At 37.7% G+C, this 25,294-nt stretch overlaps 1 protein-coding gene, 1 non-coding gene and 1 pseudogene across 2 annotated transcripts; 2 read left to right on the forward strand and 1 right to left on the reverse strand.

Moving 5' to 3' along the window:
* The first annotated feature begins 40 nt into the window (after nucleotides 1-40).
* On the forward strand, nucleotides 41-14,127 carry LOC124099392 (endoplasmic reticulum chaperone BiP-like; annotated as a pseudogene).
* On the reverse strand, nucleotides 10,572-10,678 carry LOC124099412 (U6 spliceosomal RNA). Its single transcript, XR_006853943.1, has one exon. It is a non-coding gene; the product is annotated as a U6 spliceosomal RNA (small nuclear RNA).
* On the forward strand, nucleotides 14,117-24,421 carry LOC131424593 (mitochondrial adenyl nucleotide antiporter SLC25A24-like). The gene is made up of 2 exons (XM_058582890.1): nucleotides 14,117-14,352; nucleotides 24,186-24,421. The coding sequence occupies exons 1-2, from the start codon at nucleotides 14,170-14,172 to the stop codon at nucleotides 24,342-24,344; spliced, it is 342 nt and encodes a 113-aa protein (XP_058438873.1). The 5' UTR covers nucleotides 14,117-14,169; the 3' UTR covers nucleotides 24,345-24,421.
* Nucleotides 24,422-25,294: the final 873 nt, after the last annotated feature.

The raw sequence follows: 25,294 nt of genomic DNA on the forward strand, positions 1-25,294 counted from the left end.
TGTCTGCTGAGGAGAGCAAGTGGCCAACAGCTAGGGCAAGATGAAGCTCTCTCTGGTGGCTGCGGTTCTGCTGCTGCTCTGTGCAGCACGGCTGAGGAGGAGGACAAGGAAAGGACATGGGTACGTAGTCAGCATTGACCTGGGGACCACTTACTGCTGTTTCAGGATGTTCAAGAATGGCCACTGGAGATAATCTCCAACAATCAGAGCAACTGCATCACACTATCTTATGTGGCCTTCATCCCTGAAGAGGAACGTCTGATCCCCAATACAGTCAAGAATCAGCTCACCTCCAATCCTGAGAACATGGTCTTTGACAACAAGCTGCTCATTGGCAGCACTGGGAATGACCCGTATGTGCAGCAATACATCAAGTTCTTGCCTTTCAAAGTGTTTGAACAGAAACCTATACCATATATTCAGGTTGATGTTGGAGGTGGGCAAACTAAGACATTTGCTCCAGAAGAAATCTCTGCTATGATTCTCACTAAAATGAAAGAGACTGCAGAGGCTTATTTGTGAAAGAAGGTTACCCATGCAGTTGTTACTGTACCAGCCTGTTTTAATGATGCCCAGTAGCAAGCAACCAAAAATGCTGGAACTATTGCTGGCCTGAATGTTATGAGGATCATCAATGAGCCTACAGCAGCTGCTATTGCTTATGGCCTGGATAAGAGGGAGGGAGAGAAGAACATACTGGTGTTTGATCTGGGTGGTGGAACCTTCTATGCATCTCATCTCACCATTGTCGATGGTGTCTTTGAAGTCATGGCCACTAATGGAGATACTCATGGGGGAGAGAAGACTTTGATCAAGGTGTTATGGAACACTTCATCAAGCTGTACAAAAAGATGACTGGCAAAGATGTTAGGAAAGACAACAGACCTATGCAAAAACTCTGGCATGAAGTAGAAAAGGCCAAGCAGGCCCTGTCTTCTCAACATCAAGCAAGAATTGAAATTGAGTCCTTCTATGAAGGAGAAGACTTTTCTGAAACACTGACTCAGGCTAAATTTACAGAGTTAACATGGACCTGTTCCGGTCTACCATGAAGCCTGTTCAGAAACTACTGAAGGATTCTGACTTGAAGAAGTCTGATATTGATGAGATTGTTCTTGTTGGTGGCTCTATTCAAATTCCAGTTTCAGCAACTTGTTAAAGAGTTCTGTGATGGCAAGAAGCCATCCTGTGGCATAAACCCAGAAGAGGCTGTTGCATATGGTGCAGCTGTCCAGGCTGGTATACTCTCTGGTGATCAAGATACAGATGACCTAGTACTGCTTGATGTATGTCCCCTGACACTTGGTATTGAAACTGGGGGAGGTGTCATGACCAAAGAATACCAAGGAACTCTGTGGTACCCACCAAGAAGTCTCAGATCTTTTCTACAGCTTCTGGTAATCAACCTAGTATTACAATCAAGGTCTATGAAGGTAAATATCACCTGACAAAAGACAACCACCTTCTGGGTACATTTTATCTCACTGGAATTCCTCCTGTGGGGTCCTCCAGATTGAAGTCACTTTTGAGATAGATGTGAATGGTATTCTTTGGGTGACAGCTTAAGACAAAGGTACACAGAACAAAAATAAGATTACAATTACCAATGACCAAAATTGCCTGACACCTGAAGAAATTGAAAGGATGGTTAATGATGCTGAAAGTTTTCTGAGGAAGACAAACAACTCAAGGAGCGCATTGATACTAGGAATGAGTTGGAAAGCTATGCTACCAATGCTGGGAAGAGTAGGCATCCGTGACCTCTCTCTTTCTCCTCCAGAGTCCCCCACACTATTCTGCCCCTTCCTGGCACAGTCCTGGGGACCCTTTAAGGAAATCAGCTCCTGATAACCCCCTGCCTCAAGCCTCTCCCAATGGACTCTGCCTCGTAAATATCTGGACACTTCAGTTTCTTAAAACACAGATATGACTATGTCATATCTAGAATCAAGGTTGGCTGCCTGTTTATTTCCAAATAAGTTGAAATCATGTTGCTCCATCTGGCATCGAAATCCAGAGAGTCACTCTGCCACTGAGACTCCATTGCTGCCACTTGGATGCAGGTCCACTTGTCTCAGGTCCCAGGAAGGTGGGGCTGCTGGGAGCCCTGCATCAGCCCAGCTCTGCCTCCTCCCAAGTTCCTTCCAGGAGGGGATTCCATTCAGTGGTTGCATAGCATGGATGCTTGCTTTAGGGCCTTACATGTGGGGACATAGAGATGGCCTCATGGCCTGAAAGGCAGAGGGTTTGGTTCTAGATGAGGAACCTTTTTCGTGGCAAATTTAATCTGTTTGCTTGAGAGTGAAAGAAGTCCTCCTTCTGTATGGAAGGAGGACTGAGTAGACGTGGAAGTCATAGATGGATCAAGTCTGATATGCAGCTGCCACATGGAGAAGAGAGATGGTGCCTGCTGCTCCAGTCCCCCCAGCCAGCACCCACTGCCCTGAGCCCCAGGTGTCCTTGTCCAGGGTCAGCCAATTTGTCCTAACCCACCTCCTGTTGACTTCCCACCTCCTAAGACTGGTCCCTACAATACCTGAAACCTCTCCCCACCTGCTCTGTGCTCTCTACCTGCCTTCTCTCTGCCTCCTGCTGATTCCTTCTGAGCCCTGGTCCCCATGTCCTCTTTGTCCTCCCCGTCAGCCATGGCCTCATCTTCTAAGCCTCTCAGCATGCTGGTGATGGCAAGTCACTCTGTCTGTTCATGATGCTCCTCCAAGGGCCAGACCCACATCTAAGGTGACATCCCAACACAACTACGGAAATGCTAGATAGCCTGCCCACCTGGAGCGCTCTGCCTCCTGTACTCAGAGTACAGATGAACACGACCACATCCACTTGTCCCCAGCATACACATGTCCGCTGAACTTCTAACCTGAGTGCATTTTTAACAGCTGCTTCAGTAGTCTGTATGAGCCCCTGTGCATAGAATGCTTGGTGACTTCAGTGCTGGCCCCCTGGGCTCCCCAAATCCTGCTATGCTGAAAGGGCACTGCCTGCCCTCAGGAAGCCTACACTCTTCTGGCTCATTCTCCTCCTCAGAAGCACTGCTGCTCACTGAGTCACAACTGACATGTTTATGTCCAACACTGGAACATCGGCCTTGAAAGGAGTGTGGTCTTGTATATCTAAGCATTCTGGTTTCCTGAGTACTCAGTAGCCTGGAATCAAAAGCATGATTAATACAAGCTGGTTGCATTACTTTTATTAATGACAATAAATGCAGTAGCAAATGAAGTAAATGCAAATGCACTTTAAAAAAATTTTTTTTCAGTCTTCTGATTAGTAAAGATGAATAATGCACAAATATGATTATGAGGCGGTAATTAGAAAACTGTCTATGTCTATATATCAATGTCTATATCATAGATTATATACATATTATATCTATATTTGCATAATTTTACACTATTATGTAGTGATCCAGATAGTAAAATTGAAGAAACTAGGTAGAAAGATATTCCAAAAATTAATTTTCTAGACTGATAAACATAAATTTAAATAAATTCTCAGCTTCAAATTATTAGAAAACAATGGAAAGATTCCTGTCCTAGAATCAAACCACACTGCAGATTTAACATTTACAATAATTTGTCTTTTTAAAATTATAAATAAAAAGGGAAACAACGTGGTTATACCTGAAGTCTATTTGCAAGATATGACAATTTGATTATTTTATATCTGTGAAGAAGGTACTCAAGGCTTGTCAGTGACTCAATCTAATTTGTTACAAGAAGGATGAATTTCAAATTTCAAAAGGCTCAGTGTAGTGGAAGAGCTCTCTGTTTTACTGAAAAATAAAGAAATTGTCAAGCAGTATTCATATGTATGCTTGTCATAACCAAGTTAACTAAACAGTTAATGAAACCATCCCCTGGTGAGTGGAATGGTTGCTAGAGGCCACCCCATGGGTGAGAGAAGATGCTGAAGGAGAAGGAAGCCAGTGGATCTCCCGGAGCAATGAAATGCTATATGTCATGGAACCCACTTATGATGGAACAGACCATGTTCAGGTACACTCTGGTTACACAGTTTTATATATTTTATTATTGCTACTAAATTAGAATAAGATTTAAAAATGCACTTAGTATGAAAAATAAGAAAGCTAATTTTGAAAAATAAGAGAAAGTGAATGTGGAGTTGATAGGGCAAAGAGGCCCTTTGTCCTTCATGATGAGGGGCTTTTGAGAGGATGGAAGAAAATACCAGTCTCACCTGCTCACTGTCTGAAGGCTCAACACTGCACAAAAACAGAGGAGCAGGATGGGGGAACTCCTAGTGTGTGCCTTTGGTCACTTATTCAGAAAGCATTTTTTAAGGACTATTAAGTGCCAGATAATAGATGCTACAGGTGGAAAGAAAAAAATACATCTCCACTCTTAAGGATATCAGTGAAAAATGAATAAATGGATCATAAATAACACCTGTAGACTGTAGAGCAGTACCTTAAATTTGGGGTCAGTCAGACTTGGACTCTCAAAAACTGACCTTGAATTTCAATCCCTAATAGCTACCCAGCATTCACACATCACTACAAGTCAAGGGAACAGAATAGTATAGATAAGAAGGTCTAGTGATCTCCTGCCCATCCCTGTTTATCCACACCCTATGATCAATTGGTTGGTTCCTCTGTTGGTGAATTTGCAATCCAGAGACGGCTTCTATTAGCAAAGTGGCATACACTACCCTAGTTTACATTCATACTGACGTCATGTTTAACCCTTATTTCAAATATATGTATTTGGAAAGACGAGTGGAACAATGGGCCTGACTATGATAGCCCCGTGTATGTTCATGGTTAGTTGTTTTGAAAATGGCTAATGCATTTCAGAGAATATAGAAGCAATTTGAATCGATGGTACAGAAACTAAGTCATGTCTCAATCACTTGAAGGTGGTTCATTTACATTTATGCCGCACTTGTGGTGTGTGCAGGGTGCTGGGCATCAAACTCTTGCTGGGACCAAAGCTCAGCTCCCTGCTTCACCTGCCTGAGTCCCAATAGCCTGCAGCTAAAGCAATGAAATCAGCAGAGTTTCCTATGATAAGGGGAGTGATCTTCCTTGTGCTCTCTAGTGTGGTAGCCACTGACCACATGTGGCTATTGGGAAAACAAAGGGTTATGGTTCAAATTGGAGTAAAATATGCATAATATAAAATTTTCTATGTAAGCATTTTTAAATATGTGACATTAAACCATTGACGTTGTTGTGCCTCCATAGCCAACATTTATTGCCATAATTTTCCATCTCTTTAAAATATACATATATATGTATATATATATTTTAGTTGTTGGTGGATATAATACCTTTATATTATTTATCCATTTTTATTTGGTGCTGAGGATCAAACCTAGCACCTGCATGCACTAGGTGAGTACTCTACTGCTGAGCCACAACCCCAGCCTCAGAATTTTCCATCTTATGTACATAAAACTTTGGACTAAACAATGATTCTGTGTTCCTAATATAAGGAGAATCATGTAATGTTTGTCCTTTGTGACTATATTATTTCACTTAGTATACTGTACTCAAAGTTGATCCATTTTGTGGAATGCACTGGAGTTAATTAAGACCAAATAATATTCCACTGTGTATACATACCACATTTTGTTTATCCATTCATCTATCAATGAAAATGTGGAATTGTTTCACCTTTTGAATGTGCAGATAACTGAAGAGATATCTGTTTTAGTCCTGATGAATTTGTTTCTTAGTTCACTTACTTTTAATTACTTTAAATATAACTGGCAATGTGTCTGGTGGCTACCATACTGGGCAGTGATATCAATGGTTTGGCTGGTCCACAGAGACTTTCTGGTCACTGGAGTGACAGCTCTCAGGGAGAGAAAGGTAGGAATAGCTTAGTTGCTTTACACTGAGTCTTGTTGCTCACCAATTTGGTTGATTGTATTTTTAGTTGCGTTGTAGGGACAAAAGAGGCAAGGCACCGAAGACAGCAGGAAACAGTTTTATTTGGCTGCAGCAAGGTTCCGAGTGTACAGCCTTTGCTGTAATCAATCAATCCCCTGAACCCCGAGTTCAAGGAGTTTCAGAGTTTTATACTCAGCATGTAAGGGGAGGGGCTCAGAAGTTCACAGTCTGCAGAAGTTCACATAAAAGCAGCTTTTTCTTTCACTGTTCTGGGTAAGTTAACTCTTCAAGGACAGCACCTGAGAAGGGGAGAGCTTTTTCTCCCCTTTCTTTCCTCCCCCTGCCAGCTGATAACCATTGAGCCCAATTGTAACTTATCTTAAAAATGTAGACATCTCTGTGAATCCCAGCTCAAGGCCAGAGGCCTTGTTTGCACATTTCTTAAAGTACTATAACTGGATGCGTTTGTAAGGGGGTGTCCAGCACCTGGAGTGCTGGTATCTTCTCGGCCAGTAGCCAAGTAAACAGGGTGACATGAAAATAGGAAGTTTATCTACAGTGGACTCTTTTGCTGACAGTCCTAAAATCAGCCATGGTGAAGAGGGCTTTTCTGTGGAGAAAGGGGGTGCCACTTCAGTTGTACTGAAATATTGAGAAAGGATGGAACCCACAGCCACTCTGAGAGGGAAAGTTGCCCCTGGTGTGGGGAGACAGAGAAATGCACCTTTGTTTTTACTGTCATTCCAACTGTGTCCTCAGAAGCCATAGCTCCCAACCTGTCCTGTTGGTATTGAATGAAATACCTGCAATTGCTCTACCATTATGATCAATATCCCAGCCATTATGCTGGCAAAAGAGGCAGCAAATCACGTTTGTGTGGATTGTCAGACTCATTATTATAAGTAGGTGGCAGCCCATGCACTAAAAGGCAACCCAAAAAGACCGACATTATTTCAAATTAGAATCTATAATGCTAATACACATCTCTGAGTCTTTGTGCAGGCTGGAGTGCATTAATCTCCTGAATGATTTGCTGATATGCTTGCTGTTTGCACATAAGTGGGGCTAAAAGGAGGGCTTCTAACTGAGAATGGTTAACACTTATTCTACAGATTGATAGAAGCTAACATGCAATTTTCTTTACTAGCAGCTCTCTAATAGGAATTAATGAAACATTTTAAGGAGAAATTTCAAGTTCAGGGGACCCAGAAAGTAATATGCCAACAGAAGAGAAGCAATGTCATGCTCCTCTGCCTAACACAACTTCATTAGATCTTTTTATATATTTAAAATGCTGCAGCCAGTCTGCTTTCAGCCATGTGTGAGTGGAAAAGGCCATGAAATGTAACTCTCAGAATTAGAGCCCTGGGTTGAAAGAAAGATTTTTCATAAAACAATTCTGGAATTTTTGCTCCAAATTGAAAAAAAATGAAGAAAATATTTTTTTTAAATAAAGAGATCAGACATTATCTTGTCACTTCTCTATGAAAAGTGACATTTTATACTGACAAGCTTGTGTTTTTTAATCAGATGCATGTGAGTTTTTGCTCAGAAAGTAATACGTGAATTCTATTCAGAAGAAAAGTTTAATGATTGATTTTAGGGGGTTATGGCTTTATTTTCCAGGTATTCAAAAAAATTATGATAAAGTGTTTGGTGTTAGCTGCAGGGTGGGTTGAACCCTGGACCCTCATCTGTCTGGTTCCTTATCGCTTGTTGCCTCAAGGCTAAACACTCAACCCCACCTGCCTGGTGCTAGGGAAACCCACATCTGGCCCCTGCTCTGCCTGCCTGAAGGTATAAGATGACACCCTTAGCAACTATTGTATGATCCAATCATTGTATGCCAACAAGGCACCTTGCAGACTCAAAGACCCCATTAGATTTTGGCTATAAAAACTCTCCCCTCTCCTCTCCCCCTCTCTCTTTCTTCTCTCTTTCCCTGCTCTCTCTTGTGTTCTCTCTCTCTCTCTCTCTCTCTCTCTCTCTCTCTCTCTCTCTCTCTCTCTCTCTCTCTCTCTCTCTCTCTTTTCTCCTCCTTCCCTGTTAATCAGACACCACTTCAATAAAGATCTCTTGGCAGCAGAATAAAATAGACATTATTATTGCTTCTGTATGTATATTGGTGACTGTATGACCAACGTGATTCTGCAAAGTGTACAATCAGAAAAATGAGAAATTATACCCGATTTGATTCAAATGTATGAATTATCAAGATCATTGTACTGTCATGTATAACTAATAAAAAATTTTAAAAAATAATTAAAAAAGATCTCTTGGTTTCTCCGAGTGTCATGATCACTTTCCTTTCATTTGGAAATATCATGGTAGATAGACTGCTCAGGTCAAGAAAAATTTTCTTTTTACTTTGAAGATGACTTGACTGGTATAAAGCATATTCACTTGAATGCATTTATATGAAAAATAGCTATATTTCTGCAATAGATAAAAACCTATATTTTGGGGTACTAGGGATTGAACTCGGCATAGATATTCCACCACTGAATCATATCCCAAGCCCTATTTTGTATTTTATTTAGAGATAGAGTCTCACTGAGTTGGCTAGCACCTTGCTTTTGCTGTGGCTGGCTTTGAACTCAGGATTCTCCTGCCTCAGCCTCCTGAGCCACTGGGATTACAATACCATGGGCCACTGAGCCTGGCTGAAAATTAATTTTCTGAATAGCTGCTTTTTGAGGGTAGTGGGGAGGGATATACTATAGGGATGTTTTACCACTGTGCTACACCTCCAGCCCTTTTTATTTTCTATTTTGAGACAGGATCTCAATAAGTTGTGAGGGCGTGGCTAAGTGGTTGAGACTGGTCTTGAAGTTGCACTCCTCCTGTCTCAGCCTCCCAAATTGCTGGGATTACAGGCATGTACCACTACTCCCAGCTCTTAAGTCTTTTGATAAATTTATGTCCTAAATGTTAATTAAATCCAATTTCTAAGTTTCCCTTTCAAAGTTAGTGTTATAACACAAACAAGGATGAATAGAGACCCTGTAAGGCCTAAAATATTTACTATTTGGCTCTTTCTTAAAAAAAAAAAAAACGAACAAAAAACAAATGGTAACCCTGCACTAGACTAATGTGTTGAATACAGCAGCAATTCAGAGTTCAGAAAGTTGCTGCAGCTGCAATTCACACTGTCAAATTTGCCTCAAGGTATCTATGAAATTTCTCCACAATATTTAGTAGTGTTCAACAATATTTAGTTGCAGAAAGCCATCTGTGAAATACATGAGGATCTTCTCTTGAAATGGAAGCCAGTGAGAGATAGGCCTGGCATTGGGAACTTTCTGTGGCTCTCCCATGCAATAGATGATTCCATGTACGTGACCTTTTCCTCTGCTTTGTTAGGAAGGTTCCTCATAGTAGCTCTGGAGATGGCATAACCTGTTAGAAAATGAAAAGCCCACCTTTAACCCTTTTTTTGGAGAAGAACATTCTATGGAAGGCCTTTGATATTTTCTGATATAAATAAAGCAGGTGCCATCCCCGTTGCCATTTGTCCAGAAGCTTGATCCATCTGATCAGCTTGCCCATCCTGCCCCACTTGTTTTTTGTTTGTTTGTTTTTTGTAGTTGGACATTTTTATGTGGTGCTGAGGATCGAACCCAGGGCCCTGAATGTGCTAGGCAAGCACACTACCGCTGAGCCCCAGCTTCAGCCCCAGCTTCAGCCCCATCCCCCTGCCCCAGCTTCTGTGTTCTGTGGTTTTTTCGCTGTTGTACTCTCTTAGCTTTTATCTCTCAATCAGCTTATTCTTCCGAGGGGAACCCCATTCCCACTGCCAGTGCGGGATGTGGATGGGAAAAGTAGTTGCTTAACTTTTAAATTCAGCTTGATTTGTATTTAATAAAATATTCTTTCAAGTGTACAGTGTTACATGTTTTGACAAAAGTACATGCCTTTGTAACCACTATCACATTCTGACTTCAAATGTGTACCAGTATCCCATTCATGTGTGTGCGTGTGTGTAGTAGTCGTAGCAGTAGTAGTAGTAAAAGTAGTAGAAATAGCAGCAGCAGTAATAGTAATAGTAATCCATTGCTCCAAGATGCCACAATTTGTTTATATATTTATCTGTTAAAGAACACTTGGGTTTCTTCCAGGTTTTGGCTATTGTAAATAAAGCTGCTGTGAACATTAGTGTACTTTTTTTTAACACTTACTTTCATTTCTTTGGTTATATACTGACAGCCTGTTTTGTGCTGCTACAACAGCATATCTGACACTGGGTAATTTATACAGAACAAATTTTTTTTTCTCACAGTTATAGAAGCTATGGCGATCCAAGCACTGTTATATAGTGTCTGGTGAGGGCCTTTTTGGAAGTATCTTTATATGACAGAAGGTAGAAGGGCAAGTGATAGCTAAAAGCTATATGAAGCCTCTTATATAAGGAGTTTACTCTCATTAAGGAAAGGGAACTCATGGCCTAGTTTCCTCATTAAGGCATCACCTCTTAATACCATCACATTAGCCATACCTGAATTTTGGAGGGGATACACACTATAACATATACCAAGTATATGCTTCACTTAGGAGGAACTGCCAAATGTTTTATAAGTGACTACTTTAAATTCTCACCAGCAATATATTAGGGTTTTAGTTGTTCTGCATTTTCAGAAAACTTTATATAGTTAGTCTGTTCGATTTTATCCATGTTAGTGGGTATGTTGTTGAAACTTTTTTTTTTATGGAACGCTTCATGAATTTGCTTATCATCCTTGCACAGGGGCCATGCTAGTCTTCTCTGTATCATTCCAATTTTGGTATATGTGCTACTGAAGCGAGCACTGTTGTAACTTATGGGTGGTTTTTAACTTAACATTTTCATATAGACTAGAGATTTTGACTGCCTAATACTTACTAGCCATTCTATTTCTTCTTTGGTGGATTGTCTGTTTGGATCTTTTGGCCATTTGAAAAACTTGATTCCATCTTTTTATTTTATTGTATTTATTTATTATTGTAATATTTTATTGTATGCATTAGTATTTTTGGATACAAGTGTTTTGTTAGATATACATATCGCATTTTTTCCCCTCTGGTCTCTGCCTAAGCGTTCCATTTTCTTAATAGTGTATTTTCAAGGCACAAGTTCGAACAGTTTTTTCTTTATGGGCATCTTGTTCTAGCATCATTGTATCCTTTAATAATGTAATTGAATTAATACTGTTGAAAATCAATTAACCATATGTAATTGAAACCACTTTTTTCTAAATTATTTCAGCTATTTGGCATTCTTTGTATTTCTATATAAATTTTAGAATCAGTGTATAAGTTTCTACAAAAAATCTGCTGGGATTTAGATTTGTATTGCATTGAATCTCCAGATCAAATTGGAGAGAGCTGATATCTTTGTTAATGTCTTTCAAGGAAGGGTCTCCATTCCATCTAAGTTGTCAAATATATCGGCATAATGACATTTGTAATGTACATGTGTAGAATTTGTAGTGATGTCTCCTTAATATTGGTAATTTATGCTTTTATGTTTTTTATTTTCTTTTGCAGTGTTGGGATCAAACTCAGTTCCTTGAGAATGCTAGGCAAGTGTTCTTGATTTGTCTAGTCATAGGTTGATCAATTTAATCAAAGGATTAGCTTTTGGTTTTAACAAGTTTTCTCAAGCTTCCTTTAGTTTCTCCAAGCTTGTCTTTTATTTCATTAATTTCAAATCTTTACTATTGATTCTTTTTGTTTATTTGGGATTCATGTGCTCTTTTTCTAGTTTCTTAAAATGGAACATTAGATCATGGATTTTAAACCTTCTTGTTTTCTAATTCAAATATCTAAGACTATAAAATAAATTCTAGGCATTACATTAGCTGCATCCTGACATATTATATTATATTCTGACACACTTTCATAATTATTCAAAAATATTTTCTGATTTCCTATGAGATTTCTTCTTTGCTCTATCATTTTGAATTATTTAATTGCACCACATTTGGGTATTTCTCAGTAGGTATTTGTAATTGATTTTGAATTTAATTCCATTGTGGTCAGAGACTATTCTCTGTATGAATTCAATCATTTAAAACTTACTGCCTTGTTTCATGTGCCAGTAAATGGTCTTAGTGATTTTACATGTGCAACTGGATATAATTGGTATTCTGCTGTTGCATGTAGTTGTTCTTTAAGTCAATTAGTTGATCTTGTTATTAAAGTCTCATGTATCCTTGTTACTTTCTGTTTATTCTGTCAGTTTCTGTGAGAAAGATATTGACATCTCTAATTATAAATGTATCACTTCTCTTTTCAGTTTATTAGTTTTTGCTTCATGTATTTTGAAGCTTTGCCATTGAGTTGCATACCAATTTTTATTTTTACTTAATCTTTGTGAGTCAACCCTCCTAACATAAAATGTCTTCCCTGTCTTGAAATCTTCTTTGACTGATATTAAGATAGTCAACTCAGGCTTTCTCATGACTAGTCTTTGCATAGCATTTCTTTTTCTATTTCTTCACTTTTAACTTACCTTTACCCTTGCCCTAGGGTTTATATACATTTAAAAAATGTAGACTACTCAATATATAATGTAAATAACTTTTAACCATATACTTCCTTGTTCTCCTTCCCCTCACTTTTTTTGTCATACAGTTTATTTCTACATGTTATAAGCTCCACAATATAGTATATTTGACAGTTATTTATCTTTTAAAGAAAAAAAGGTCTTTTATAATTATAAACACCCAACATAGTTTCCAAAGCTTTATTAATAGCATTATTTTCTATTGTTAATTTCTAAACTTATTCAAATGAATTAATGTGTATTTTATAAAATTTGGGCACTTTGTTTTCTTTTCTTTCTTTTTGTGCGGTGCTGGGATGGAATTAGGTCCTCCTGCATGCTAGGCAAGTGCTAAGCTGCTTAAGCTACACCCCATTCTTGACTACATTTTTAACACTTAAGGTGTAATTCATTGTTTACAAATCTATAGCACACTAGATAGTGGGCTTCTCTCACAGCAGGTTCAATGTTATTTTTATATCTAGCATAGCAAAATGTCTGGTATAAAAAGATATATATGAAGTAAGTAACGTCAAAAATACACCTGTTATTTCAAGAAATGAGTGACCTCTTTTAGTCTACCGTCTAAAATTTGAGATTTTTAAAATCAAATTAAATTATTTATTCTAATTTGTTATACACGATAGCAGAATGCAATTCATTTCATGTTACACATATAGAACACATTTTTTCAAGTCACTGATTGTACACCAAGCATTTTCACACCATTAGTGTCTTATGTACTTAGGGTAATGATTTCTAACTCATTCTACCATTATTCCTACCCCTTTGCCCTATCTAAAGTTCCAAAATGCGAGATTTTTTTTTTAAGAAAAAAATAATTAATTTAAAAGCACTAGTCTGGGCTGGTCTTTATACTGTATCACTAGTTTTCTAAGGATGTGACCAAAGACCAAAGGCACAAAGCTTCAGAGCAACATGTTGCACAACTAGTTTATTCTATATAAACCCTGAAGCCCATCTATCACAGTTCTCAAGGCTCACAGGCCCATGAAGGAACCTGAGAATGAGCTTAAGAGAGGTCAGGGAGTGGCAGAGGTGTGTGGTGACAAAGGAGAAGGCAGCATCTAAAAGTGTCCTTTGTATTTCAGGATATGGAAATTGCCTAAGGCAGGTGGTGGTGGTGTGGTTGAAAAGAGTAATCCTCAAGAAGGAAGTGTCAAGTGAAGATGAGGAAAAACACTGGCAGAGGACAGGAACAAGCGTTCCTTCCTCCAGTCTTCAGACCGGGAGGGGCAGCGGGGTCTAGATCCTTAGGTGCTGGTCTTCCTTGACCCCTGGGAGCAGATCCGCGCTTCATACCCCTCAGTTCGGCTTCGCAGCCGCAGTCACTTGGCTGAGACACTGAGTTTGTACCAGGAGATTGTAGATCTCCAAAGGCCTCTTTCAAGGTCCCCCAAACTTCGCTGGGCTGGGCGTCCACTACCCTGCCGACCATGCTGGGTCCCCGCTGCTGCAGCCCTGGGAGCTTCCACTTCCAACTTCCGGGGCGGGACGACTCTCCCGCAGCGCCTGGGCCAGGCGTCCCACCCGCTGTGCTCCCCAGCTTCCGCAGGGGGTCTTCTCAGCGGCGTTGGAGAGGCCGCCAGCGCGTGCTCCCAGGCCCGAGGCAGCTCCGAACCGCCACTGCTCCGCCAGGCGGTTGCAGCCGGCACGGCCCCGGCGCGGATTCGCCGCCCCGGGCAGCCTGGCGTCGTGGAGGCGGCGGTAGGTGGCGCAGTCGCTGGGGGTCCTGGCCGCCAATGGACCCGCAATGCTTCGCTGGCTGCGGGGCTTCGTGCCGCCCGTGGCGGCCTGTCAGAGTGAGGATGATTACTTCCTCTACCAGATCCTCTTCGAAGACTTGGACCCCAGCGAGGACGGCGTGGTGGATATCAAGGAGCTCAAGGAGGGGCTGGAATACTGGAGCTCCTCCTTTGGCAAGGAGTCGGAGAAGGTGAGCGACCGAGAGCTCTGGGAGTCTGGAGAGGCTCTGGGCAGAGAGTGGTGCCCGATTTGCAGTCCTTTCCAGAGCCTCTTTCAAAGGCCCAAGAAGTAAGGTTGGGCCTCTCTGCGAGCATCGCGCAGAATAACGCAGCTCTGTATAGAAGGTTCTCACCCTTATCAAAAGAATCACTTAGCCTTAACACAGTGATGAGAGGACAAAAATCTCTGTGTGTGTGTGTGTGTGTGTGTGTGTGTGTGTGTGTGTGATTGCGAGTGAGTTTCTGGCGACTCACTGAACTTTTACTGAACCTGCACAGAACATCTGGGGGGGTGGGGTGTCAGTCATCGTGAGTGCATAAGTGAAAAGTAAGGTCTGTCTTTTCTCAAGAGGTTCTTAGCTTGAAGGTCTTCTCCAAACAGTAGGCACAATGGGTGTCCCAGAGCTGCTTTTTCCTGACATCCACACCAAAGGTTGAAGGGGAGTCAGACTTTAATCAAAGCGTTTACATTTCAGCTGATTGTTTTATTATGTTGCCTAAAATACAGATGTCTTTCTTCTCTAGGCTGGTCTTGACTTGATACTTCAACAACTATTTAGGCCGAAGTTTCAGAATATCAAATTTGTTTTCCTTCCATCAATGCTAAACAACCTTCAGATGTTACTCCTATCCATTTTAGCTCTCTCAGTGAGGATTTTTGTTTTGTTTTGTTAAGAAGGTCCAAACCATCTACACTCTTATTTATTTAGTTTTGGGGCCAGACATAGGAAGATCTGCCTTAAATTATTTATTCTAATTTGTTATACACGATAGCAGAATGCACTTCATTTCATGTTACACATATAGAGCACAATTTTTCAAGTCACTGATTGTACACCAAGTATTTTCACACCATTCGTGTCTTCATATATGTACTGCCTTCAAATGAAGGAGATTTGCCTTATTTCAAAGGTGAAGAGGGTCAGAACATCACAATCCCTCACCTTTGAGACAGTCATGTTGTACATTTATGGGGTCCTTTCCTGTTTCTTAGAAGAAAACTTAAAATCACAAGTAGCAGGTTCTTAAAAAGAATTTTTGTCAACATTACAAATTTTTTAAATTTTGATATTTATCTTTTGGGAATAAATCTGTAGAGCCTTGAATTTGTTTAATATTAATTTTGTGCTAATTATATATTTTTCAGTTTTGTAGTGTAAAATACACATAACACGAAATGTACCACCTTAACCATTTTTAAGTATACGGTGCAATGGTATTAAATAATTCATATTGTTGTTCAATAATCTCCACCATCCATTTCTAGAACTCTTTTCATCTTACAAAACTGGAACTCTAATTCCATTAAACAATAACTCCTCAATTGTCCCCTAAATCTGACCACCAGCATTATACTCTTTGCCTCTTTAATTTTGACTACTCCTAAATATCTCATATCAATGTAATCATACATATTTGTCTTTTTTGTGACTGGCTAATTCCACTTACCATAATGTCTTCAAGATATGTTGTAGCAAAACCAGAATTTCCTTCATTTTTAAGGATTAATAATGTTCTATTGTATGCATATACCGCATTTTACCTATTCATTTGTTGATGGACACTTGTGTTATTTTGTGTTGTGGTTACTGTGGCTAATACTGCTTTGAACTTAGGTGTTTAAATATCTCTTTTAGATCTTGTTTTTAATTCTTTCACTTATATGCCCAGAAATGGAATTGCTGATTAATAGTAATACTGCATTTAACTTTTCGAGGAACTGCCAGACAAATTTTCCATAGTAGCTATATCATGTAACATTTCCACCAGTGGTACAAAAGTGTTCAAATTTCATATGCTTGCTGACATTATTTTTTTTAAGTAGTAGCCATCCAAATTGGTATGAGGTGGTATTTAATTGTATTTCAGGTGTGCATTTCCTTAATGGTTAATGATGTTGAGTTTCTTTTCATGTGCTTACTAGTCATTTGTTTATCTTCTTTGGAGAAATGTCTGTTCTTTCAAGAAAGGTCTATTCAAGTCCTTTGCTTATTTTTAAATTAGGTTATTTAGTGTTTTGTTAGGTTTTTTTTTTTTTGGCGTTTTACACACACACATATATATATATTTAAATATATATTATTATGGCTAATACTATTATTGTGGCTAATACTGCTGTGAAGATAGGTGCATAAATATCTCTTTGAGATACTGCCTTTAACTCTTTCTAGTGTTTGTGCAGAAAGAGAATTGCTGGATTAATGGTAATTTCTGCCCTATTGGAACCAAATCTAAGAAATCATTGTCCAATGTCATATAGTTTTATTGTGTGTTTTCTTTTGTAGTTTAATAGCTTTAGGTCTGATGTTTAAGTTTTTAATTTATTTTGAGTTAGTTTTGTACATGGTTTGAATAAGATAGGTCCCAATTTCATGTAAGAGTTTGAAAACAACTAGTATTAGTTCTTCTTTAAACATTTGGTAGCAGCTGGATATGACAACACATGCCTATGATCTCAGTGACTTAGGAGAATACAGCAGGGAGATCACAAGTTCAAGTTCAGCTTAAGCAATTTAGTGAGACCCTTTCTCAAAAAATAAGAAGGACTAGCAATGTAGTGGTAGAATACCACTGGATCTAATCCTTCATACCAATAAAAAGTGTTTTAAAAGTGAAGCCATCAGGGTCCCCTTTTTAATACAAATTAAATACCTTTACTCATTATTGGTCTATTCAGATTTTCAATTTCTTTATGATTCAGTCTTGGTAGATTGTGTAGGAATTTACCTATTTCTTTTAGGATACCCAACTTGTTGGCATATAATGTTTATAGAATCTCATTTGTATAGTATCATCATTTGTAATTTTTTGGTACAGTTGTAATATTTTCTCTGACATTTCTGATTTCATTTATTCATGGCATTTCTTCTCTCTTAGTCTAGTTAAAGGAACATTAGTTTGTTTAACTTTACCTGTTCTGTGAATTTTCTGAAATTCCTTCTGTTATTGTTTTATTATTGTGAATATAAAAAAAAATACTTGACATTATTTCAGTCTTCTTAAATTTGCTAAGGCTTATTTGTGCCCTAACATGTGAATCTATCCTGGAGAATGTTCTATTTGTATTTGAGAAGAATGAATATTTTGCTGTTGTTGAATGAAATATTCTGTATATATCCGTTAGGTCCATTTGGTTGAAAGTATTGTTCAGGCTCAATTGTTTATTTATTTATTACCTGTCTGGGTAATCTGTTCAATATAGAAAGTGAGGTATAAACCCTATCATTGAATTGCACTTTCTCTCTCCCTTCAGATCCTTTGATATTTGTTTTATATATTTAGGTGCTTCAGTGTTGTATGAATGTTTTAATTGTTATATCCTCTTGATTGGTTGGCCCCTTTGTTGTTACTTAATATCCTTGTCTCTTTTTATAATTTTTGACTTAAAGTTTATGTCATCTGATAGATATCTTTGCCTTTTTGTCTTGTTTTTGTTTGCATTTAGCATATTTTCCCATTCTTTCACTTTTAGTCTATGGGTGTCCTTAAAAGTGGGGTGTCTTAAGTAGACAACAAATAGATAAGTCTTTAAAAAAAACAGTCATAAAACTAGATCCCTATTTTTGATCAAATAAAGTGGACCAAAGACTTAGGAATTAGATCAGAAACTCTGTGCCTTCCAGAAGAAAACAAAGTCAACACTTCAACATATTGATGTGGGCACTGACTTCTTTAACAAGACTCCTAAAGCTTAAGAAATAAAACCAAGAATCTATTAGTGGAATAGCATCAAATTGAAAAGCTTCTACAAGGCAAAAGAAGTTAGTAAGAGCACAAAGAGACAGCGTATAGCATGGGAGAAAATCTTTGTCAACTGTTCTGTTTAGAGGGGTTTAATATCCAGAATATAAAGAACTCAAAAAGTTTACCAAACAAACAAAAAACCCAGTCAATAAGTGGATAAAAGAACAAAAGGGACACTTCTCAAAAGGAGAAATACAAATGGCCAACAAGTATATGAAAAAATGTTCCACTTCCCCAACAATTAAGGAAATGTAAATCAAAACTATATTAAAATGTCATCTTACTCCAGTCAGAATGGCAGTGATCAAGAATACAATAATAAATGCTGGTGAAGATGTGGCAGAAAAGGTACATAAAAGTTGAGTTCATTTTGATACATTGTTGTGGGACTACAAATTATTGCAGTCACTCTGGGAAGCAGAATGGAGATGCCTCAAAACACTAGAAATGTTTTATATTAACTTATATGAATCTTCATAATTTCCTAAAATCTATTTTTTTTTCTATTTCACATATTACAATACAATTTAATAACATTTCTTCATGATTTCAATCCTTTTGATTGAAAAGACATTTTTGATCTTAATTTTTTTGATTATTAATATTTTTAAAATTTATTTTTTAAAATTTTTTATTTGTTATATATGACAACAGAATGCATTACAATTCATATTACACATGTAGAGCACGATTTTTCATGTCTCTGGTTGTACACAAAGTAGAGTCACATCCTTTGTGTCTTCATACATGTACTTAGGGTAATGAATACCATCACGTTCCACCATCTTTCCTACCTCTATGCCCTCTTCCTTCCCCTCCCTCCCTTCTTCCCCTTTGCCCTATCTAGAATTCATTTAATCATCCCATCCCCCCAGATGCTCTGTGTCTTTACTAGATAATTTAATCCACTTACATTATTAATAGGCAAGACATGCTAATGTCATTTTGTTTGTTGTTTCTTGGTTGTTTAAAACTTTGTTTCTCTCTCATTGTCTTCCTTTGCAGTTTGATCATTTCTGTACTGGTATGCTTTGAATCCTTTCTATTTTTGTTTTGTTCTTTTACTAAACATACATTTTTTTTTTTTTTTTTTTTTGTGGTTAACATGGGGCTGACGAAAGTCTTACAATAGTTTAGGTCAAGCTGATAATAGTTTAACATTGATTGCATACAACAACTCTGCAGTTTTCCTCCACTCTTCACAATTCTGTTTTTGATGTAAGAATTTACATCATTTCATAATGTGTACCCTTTGATAATTTATTTTAGCTATGGTTGTTATTAATAGTTTTATATTTTGCCCTTTTACTAGAGTCAATATTGCTTCATATGCCATCATTACAGTCCTAGAATATTCTGAATATGGCTCTTTTTCATTTATACCATTGAGTTATTTTTCTTGTTTTGTGTTATCAATTAGCAGTCTCTTGTTTCAACTTAAATAATTTCCTTTAGAAATTCCTATAAGGCAGGTCTAGTGGTGATGAACTTCCTTAGCTTTTATTTCTATTTCTATTTCTTCTTCTTTTTGGTACTAGGGATTGAACCAGGGGCAATTTACTATTGAGCTACATCCCAAGCCCTTTTTTTCAATTTTATAAAATTTTGAGACAGTCCCATTAAGTTGCTTAGGGCCTTGCTAAGTTGCTGAGGCTGGCTTTGAATTTGCAATCCTTATCTCAGTCTCCTGAGCTGCTGGGATTCCAGGCCTGTGCCAGTGTACCTGTCTCTTCCTCATTTCTTAAAGACAGCTTTGTTGGGGAAAATATTCTTGGTTGGCAATTTTTTCTTTTGGTGCTTTGAATATCTCATATCATTCTCTGCTGGCCTACAGGGTTTCTGCTGAGAAATATTTTGATAGCTGTTTTGACATTCCTTTGTATATAATATATTTCTTATCTCTTACTATTCTCAGAATGTTTTCTTTCTTTCTTTATATTTTTTATTAGCTGTTCATAGATCTTTATTTTATTTACTTATTTATATGTGGTGCTGAGAATTGAAACCTGTGCCTAGCACGTGCTAGACAAGTGCTCTACCACTGAGCCACAACCCCAGCCCTTTTTCTTTATTTTTGATTTTTGATAGTTTGATTATTATGTTTCTTTGACTTGAATTTAATTGGAGATCTCTGAGCTTCCTGCACCTGAATCTACCCACAGATTTGAGAAGTTTTCAGCCATTATCTTTAAATATACTTTCTCCTTCTTCTTCCCTTCACTTTCTGCAGCTCCTATTATGTGAAGATTTGTGGTCTCTCATTAGGTTCCTATAATTCCTATATTCTTTCTTTGTTGTTTTGCATTTTGCTCCTTTGATAGGATAATGTAAAATATTCTGTTTTACAGCTCATTGATTGTTTATTCTGCTTGAATTGGCTGTAGAAGTTTTCTGTTGAAATTTTCAGTTCTATCATTGTATTATTCATTTCAAAGAGTTTTCTTTGGTGCTTTTTTCTTGTTTCTAATTTTTTTGACAAACTGCTTGCTTTGCATATTGTTTTTCTTTTTAATATTTTTTAGTTGTAGATGAACACATAGTATCTTTATTTATTTTTACGTGGTGCCACGGATGGAATCCAGCCCCTCACATATGAGAGGCAAGCGCTCTACCACTGAGCCCCAGCCCATGTATATTGTTTTTCTTATTTCATTGCATTTTATATTCATATATTGTAGTGGTTTACTGAACTTCTTTAAGAGGATTATTCCATTTTTTGTCAGTCATTCCTATGATTTGGATGTGGTTTGAATGTCCTCTAAGGGTCCACATGTTAAAACCTTGGTCCGTAAGATGGAGGTGTTAGGAGGTACTTTAAGAGGATAGACCTTGTGGAGATCCTTATGTCATTGTGGAAATTCCCTCAAAAAGGATTGTGGGACCCCTGTCCTCTCTTTCTTTGTGCTCTGGTTTAGGATATGATTGTTTTCTTCTACATATATTTCTGCCATAATGTGCCACCATCTGCCACCCTCACCAGAGGCCAAACCAATGTAGGTGCTCAATCATTGATTTTTGAATCTCCAAAACTATGAGCTAAATAAACCTGTCTCTTCATACATTATCTGCCTCAGGTATTTTGTTATAGTAATGCAAAGGTGACTAATAGCGTTTCATAGATCTATACTTTCATAGAGTGTATTATCAGAGCCTTGCTGGTTTCTTTTGAGGTATCATGGTTTCCTAATTCTTTGTAATTCTTATATCCTTGCATTGCCATTTGTGAATTTGAGGAGATAACCTCCTCTTCTAGCCTTTATAGATGTTCTTTGTCAGGGACTAGATGGTCACTATTTAGTTTAGCCTGTGATTTTGAAGGTCACTATTTAGTTTAGCCTGTGATTTTGAAAGGACCAGGTGGTGATTACCCTAGGCAGGAAGAGCTTGTTTCAGGTTCTCTAATTGGTAGTGCTATCTTTGCTCTGCTGTTGGGCTATGTTCCTGGCTAAGTACTTCAGTGACAGTCACAGCATGTATTCCTTGGCTAGAAAATTCCCCATTTGGGATCTGTAGTTGACAGGCTGCATGCTGAGCTCCAAATTTAGGAGGAGTCACTGCTTGGGATAGGTGAGGCTATGCTCCTTAGAAAATATACCATTGAGTATTGACTTCTTGTAGGATGGAGCCATGGGGTAGGCTTTTGGCTGAGTTAGTGGCTGTTTAATCTCTTAGGTCATGCAAGTATAGCCCTTTATGCTCTCCAAAATGCTTGAGGTGGTATTCTCCCTGCCTTGGCAAGGTTTTAGGGAAGGCCATCCTCCCCTGCCCTTTATACTGGGGATTGAACCCACGGGTGCTTTACCACTGAACTACATCCCCAGCCCTTTTTATTTTGAGATACGGTCTTGCTAAGTTACTGAGGGTTTCACTGAGTTGCTGAGGTTGGCCTTGAACTTGCAATCCTCCTGCCTCAGCCTCCTGAGTTTCTGGGGTTATAGTCATGATGAACCACTGCACCTGGCAGGGGAGGCTTTTTGGCTGAATGGAACCACTGCTTGACTTCCTGTGTCCATCAGGTCTAACCCCTATGCTTTTTTGAAATGGGTAGGGGCAAGCATCTCCCTTCATGTATGGGATTGTTGGAGTGGACTCTGAGGCTGGGCATGGAGCACAGCTATCTCAAACTAGGTTGAATTTCTTACCATGTTTCTGAAGACACCCAGCTCAGCTTTGCAGATAAGCTATTTTCTTTGATCAAAGTTGACTGTTGTCTTTGATCAAATGCCATAGCTGGCAGTAACATGGAGATACCATGAAGAATCACACACTAATTACTATAGTACCAGCCTCTTTTTTTTTTTCCTCCTACTGGGCCCTCAGTAGTCTAGCCATGCTGCTACCTGCAGTGTTCCTTGTGAGGTGAGAGTTGAGTGGGCTTCCTTGTAAGTGTCTTGGAATACCAGGGAAGCTGGATGACTGCTTGTGGTTCCCTTTTCTTTCTGCAGAAATGGAATTCTACCTGGCATTGTGCCAACTTGGGGGAGGGGAAGAGACAGCATACCTGAAGTGAGACTGTTCTTTTTACTTTCTAATTCAGTTTTCATTTAGCCATGCAGGTGTTCCAAGCTTGCTTTCAAGTAGTAGGGATTTCAAAAAAGATGTTCTTATCTATGACTAGTTGCTAGTTGAAGTTTCTGGTGGCAGAGAGGGGAACCTGAGGCTTTTTATTTCATCACCTTGATGACATCACTCACAAGAATTAATTTTAACACAAAACATTGTCTCTGGAATAAGTTGAAAGCCAGTAGATTAAAAGTAAGCATAAAATAAATAAACTGAAAATAAATTAGTATTCTTAAATTGTGATGAAATACCATATTGTCTAATGAAGTAGAGGCATCCCCTCTGATTTTTTTCTGTGAAATGTTGTCAAGTTTCGAGGCATATTATAACAAATTTGAGATAATTTCCATGATATGATTACAAGGATTGAAAGATAATTGAAAGAGGAATAATTTTATTACCCTGTGATTTAGTGCAATTTAACACAATTTTCAATTATATACTATATGTATCCTACTAACTGGGAATTACTGACCTGGAGAATTAATTTGAAATCCTTTTTGTGGCATATAAGCCTTCTCATGGTCTCTCCCCAGCTTTTCTGATCTATTTTTCTTCTATGTATTTTTTCCTTAGCAAATTGGAACTATACAGGGTTTGTTATGAATATTAGATGAGTTTATACATATAAGGTGCTTAGAAGTAAATGCTCAACAAATATTACTTATTATCACCACTGTTATTATTATTCCATGTTTTTTTCTAATTAGCATCTGTTTTGCCTCCATGCAAGTACTGTCACAAATTCTTGGATTCATTGTTCTAATGCCTGTTTTTCTTTGCAAGTATTGGCTCAAGCAGTCTTCCTCTGTGAAGACTCTCCAGAACCTCTCCAAACCTTTCTGTACCTTGAATATATTCCCATTATGTCACCTAACATATTGTCTTCAGTAATGGGTTGTTTGTTTCAGTCTTAACTTGCCTCTGACTTGTTTTCTTATCCTAGCACAAGTCCAGTTCTCAGCTCATGGTATTTATTTTTCAATTCAGTAAAAGTTAATTATGAATTACATAATTTTTAAAATTAAGGGCCTATGGATACCATATTTTATAATAGACACCATCAGTATCTAGCTCCCATTCTTATTTTACAAGGCTAGGTCTCAAACCATTAAGCTAGGGGATATACTAGAATTCCACATATTTTATCACATGTAGTTCACATTTTATCCCTGATGGCAAAGGCTATGTGTTATGTTTATTCCTGTGAGGTACTTGACATTCATTATTTAACTCAGGCAAATACTTATTTATTAAAGTTCATCATTATTTGAGATGACACAATGGCTATTGACTCTACTATTGCACAAATTTAAAAAATACCACTTGATACACAGATTTAAAAATTTCTTAATGTACTTTATAGTTGTGACAGAAAACATAGATAATGGATGCTTATGGCAATCATAATTACTGTAAGTGAAATGTACAAATGCTCACAGGGTATGGTGACTTGACTTATAATATACTTCTACAACGATTTTCTTTACTTTTGTAGGATATTCTTAAGGCAGGAGATGCCAATCAGGATTCAGGATTGGACTTTGAAGAATTTGTGTGGTACCTTGAAGACCATGAGAAAAAAATGAAGCTGGCATTTAAGAGTCTGGACAAAAATAATGATGGTGTGTGTTTGCTTCCTTCACAGTTAGCTTAATGTGAATAAGTGTCAATACTAGAGGGCACCTTCGGTAGCCTTTAATTTATCCGTGCTATCAAAGATTCCATTATTTCTACTAGTTGTCTAGCAGTAATTTTTAGCATCCTAGGAATAACACAAAACTATATTTATTAGCCTTATATTTCTATGTGGTTTCTGTCTTTTTAATAAAATAATTTTTGTGGAAGTTTGTATCTTCTGAATTTAAAGCTTCTTTGCTTAGTGAGGAGGCCTTCCTCTTTTTTGTAATATATGAGCTGAAATTATTATGGTAATTTAGAAAATGATATTTTTCTCTGATTGTGAAAATATATCTCTTGCTGGAGAGTTGGATAAAACAGAGAAGCTCCTGAAAGAAAGTATAAATTTCTTATAACCCTGCAACTTAGAGATGAATTTTCACATTTTGTTATGTTTTTCATTTTCTTCAAGATTTTCTATGTTTTTTTCTTGATTTCTCTCTCTGCTTACCTCTCTTTAAATAAAATTGCAGTCATACTATGTATATAGTTTTATGTTCTATTTTGTATGTTTAATGTGATATTGTAAGCATTTTCACTTCATTTAATATTTTTTACAATTTTAATTACTGTGAAATATTCCATTTATAAACATTAGTTATTCAATAATCCCCAGATTATTTAGGACATTTTGAATCTTTTATAAATAATAGTGCCATCTATATCCATGCTGATTTGAAGAGGAAATATCTACTCTGTTATATTTTGTACAGATTCTTAGACTGAATATAAAAATAAAATACTACTTCTGCATCCATATGTAGTTAAACCTCCTTGGGTAATTAGAACCTAATTATACCCTACTTAAGAAATATATATTAATTTTTAGGTTGTATGAAATCTAATTTTTGATGACTGAAAAATTCTACATGGAACTAAAAAGCTACTTAAAGGATTCTACTGATGGATTCTTGAATGAAACAGGGT

This window comes from Marmota monax, unplaced genomic scaffold (genome assembly GCF_021218885.2).
Source record: "Marmota monax isolate L192 unplaced genomic scaffold, Marmota_monax_Labrador192_F-V1.1 WCK01_AAM20220418_F8-fsc00733, whole genome shotgun sequence".
NCBI classification, from domain to species: Eukaryota; Metazoa; Chordata; class Mammalia; order Rodentia; family Sciuridae; genus Marmota; species Marmota monax.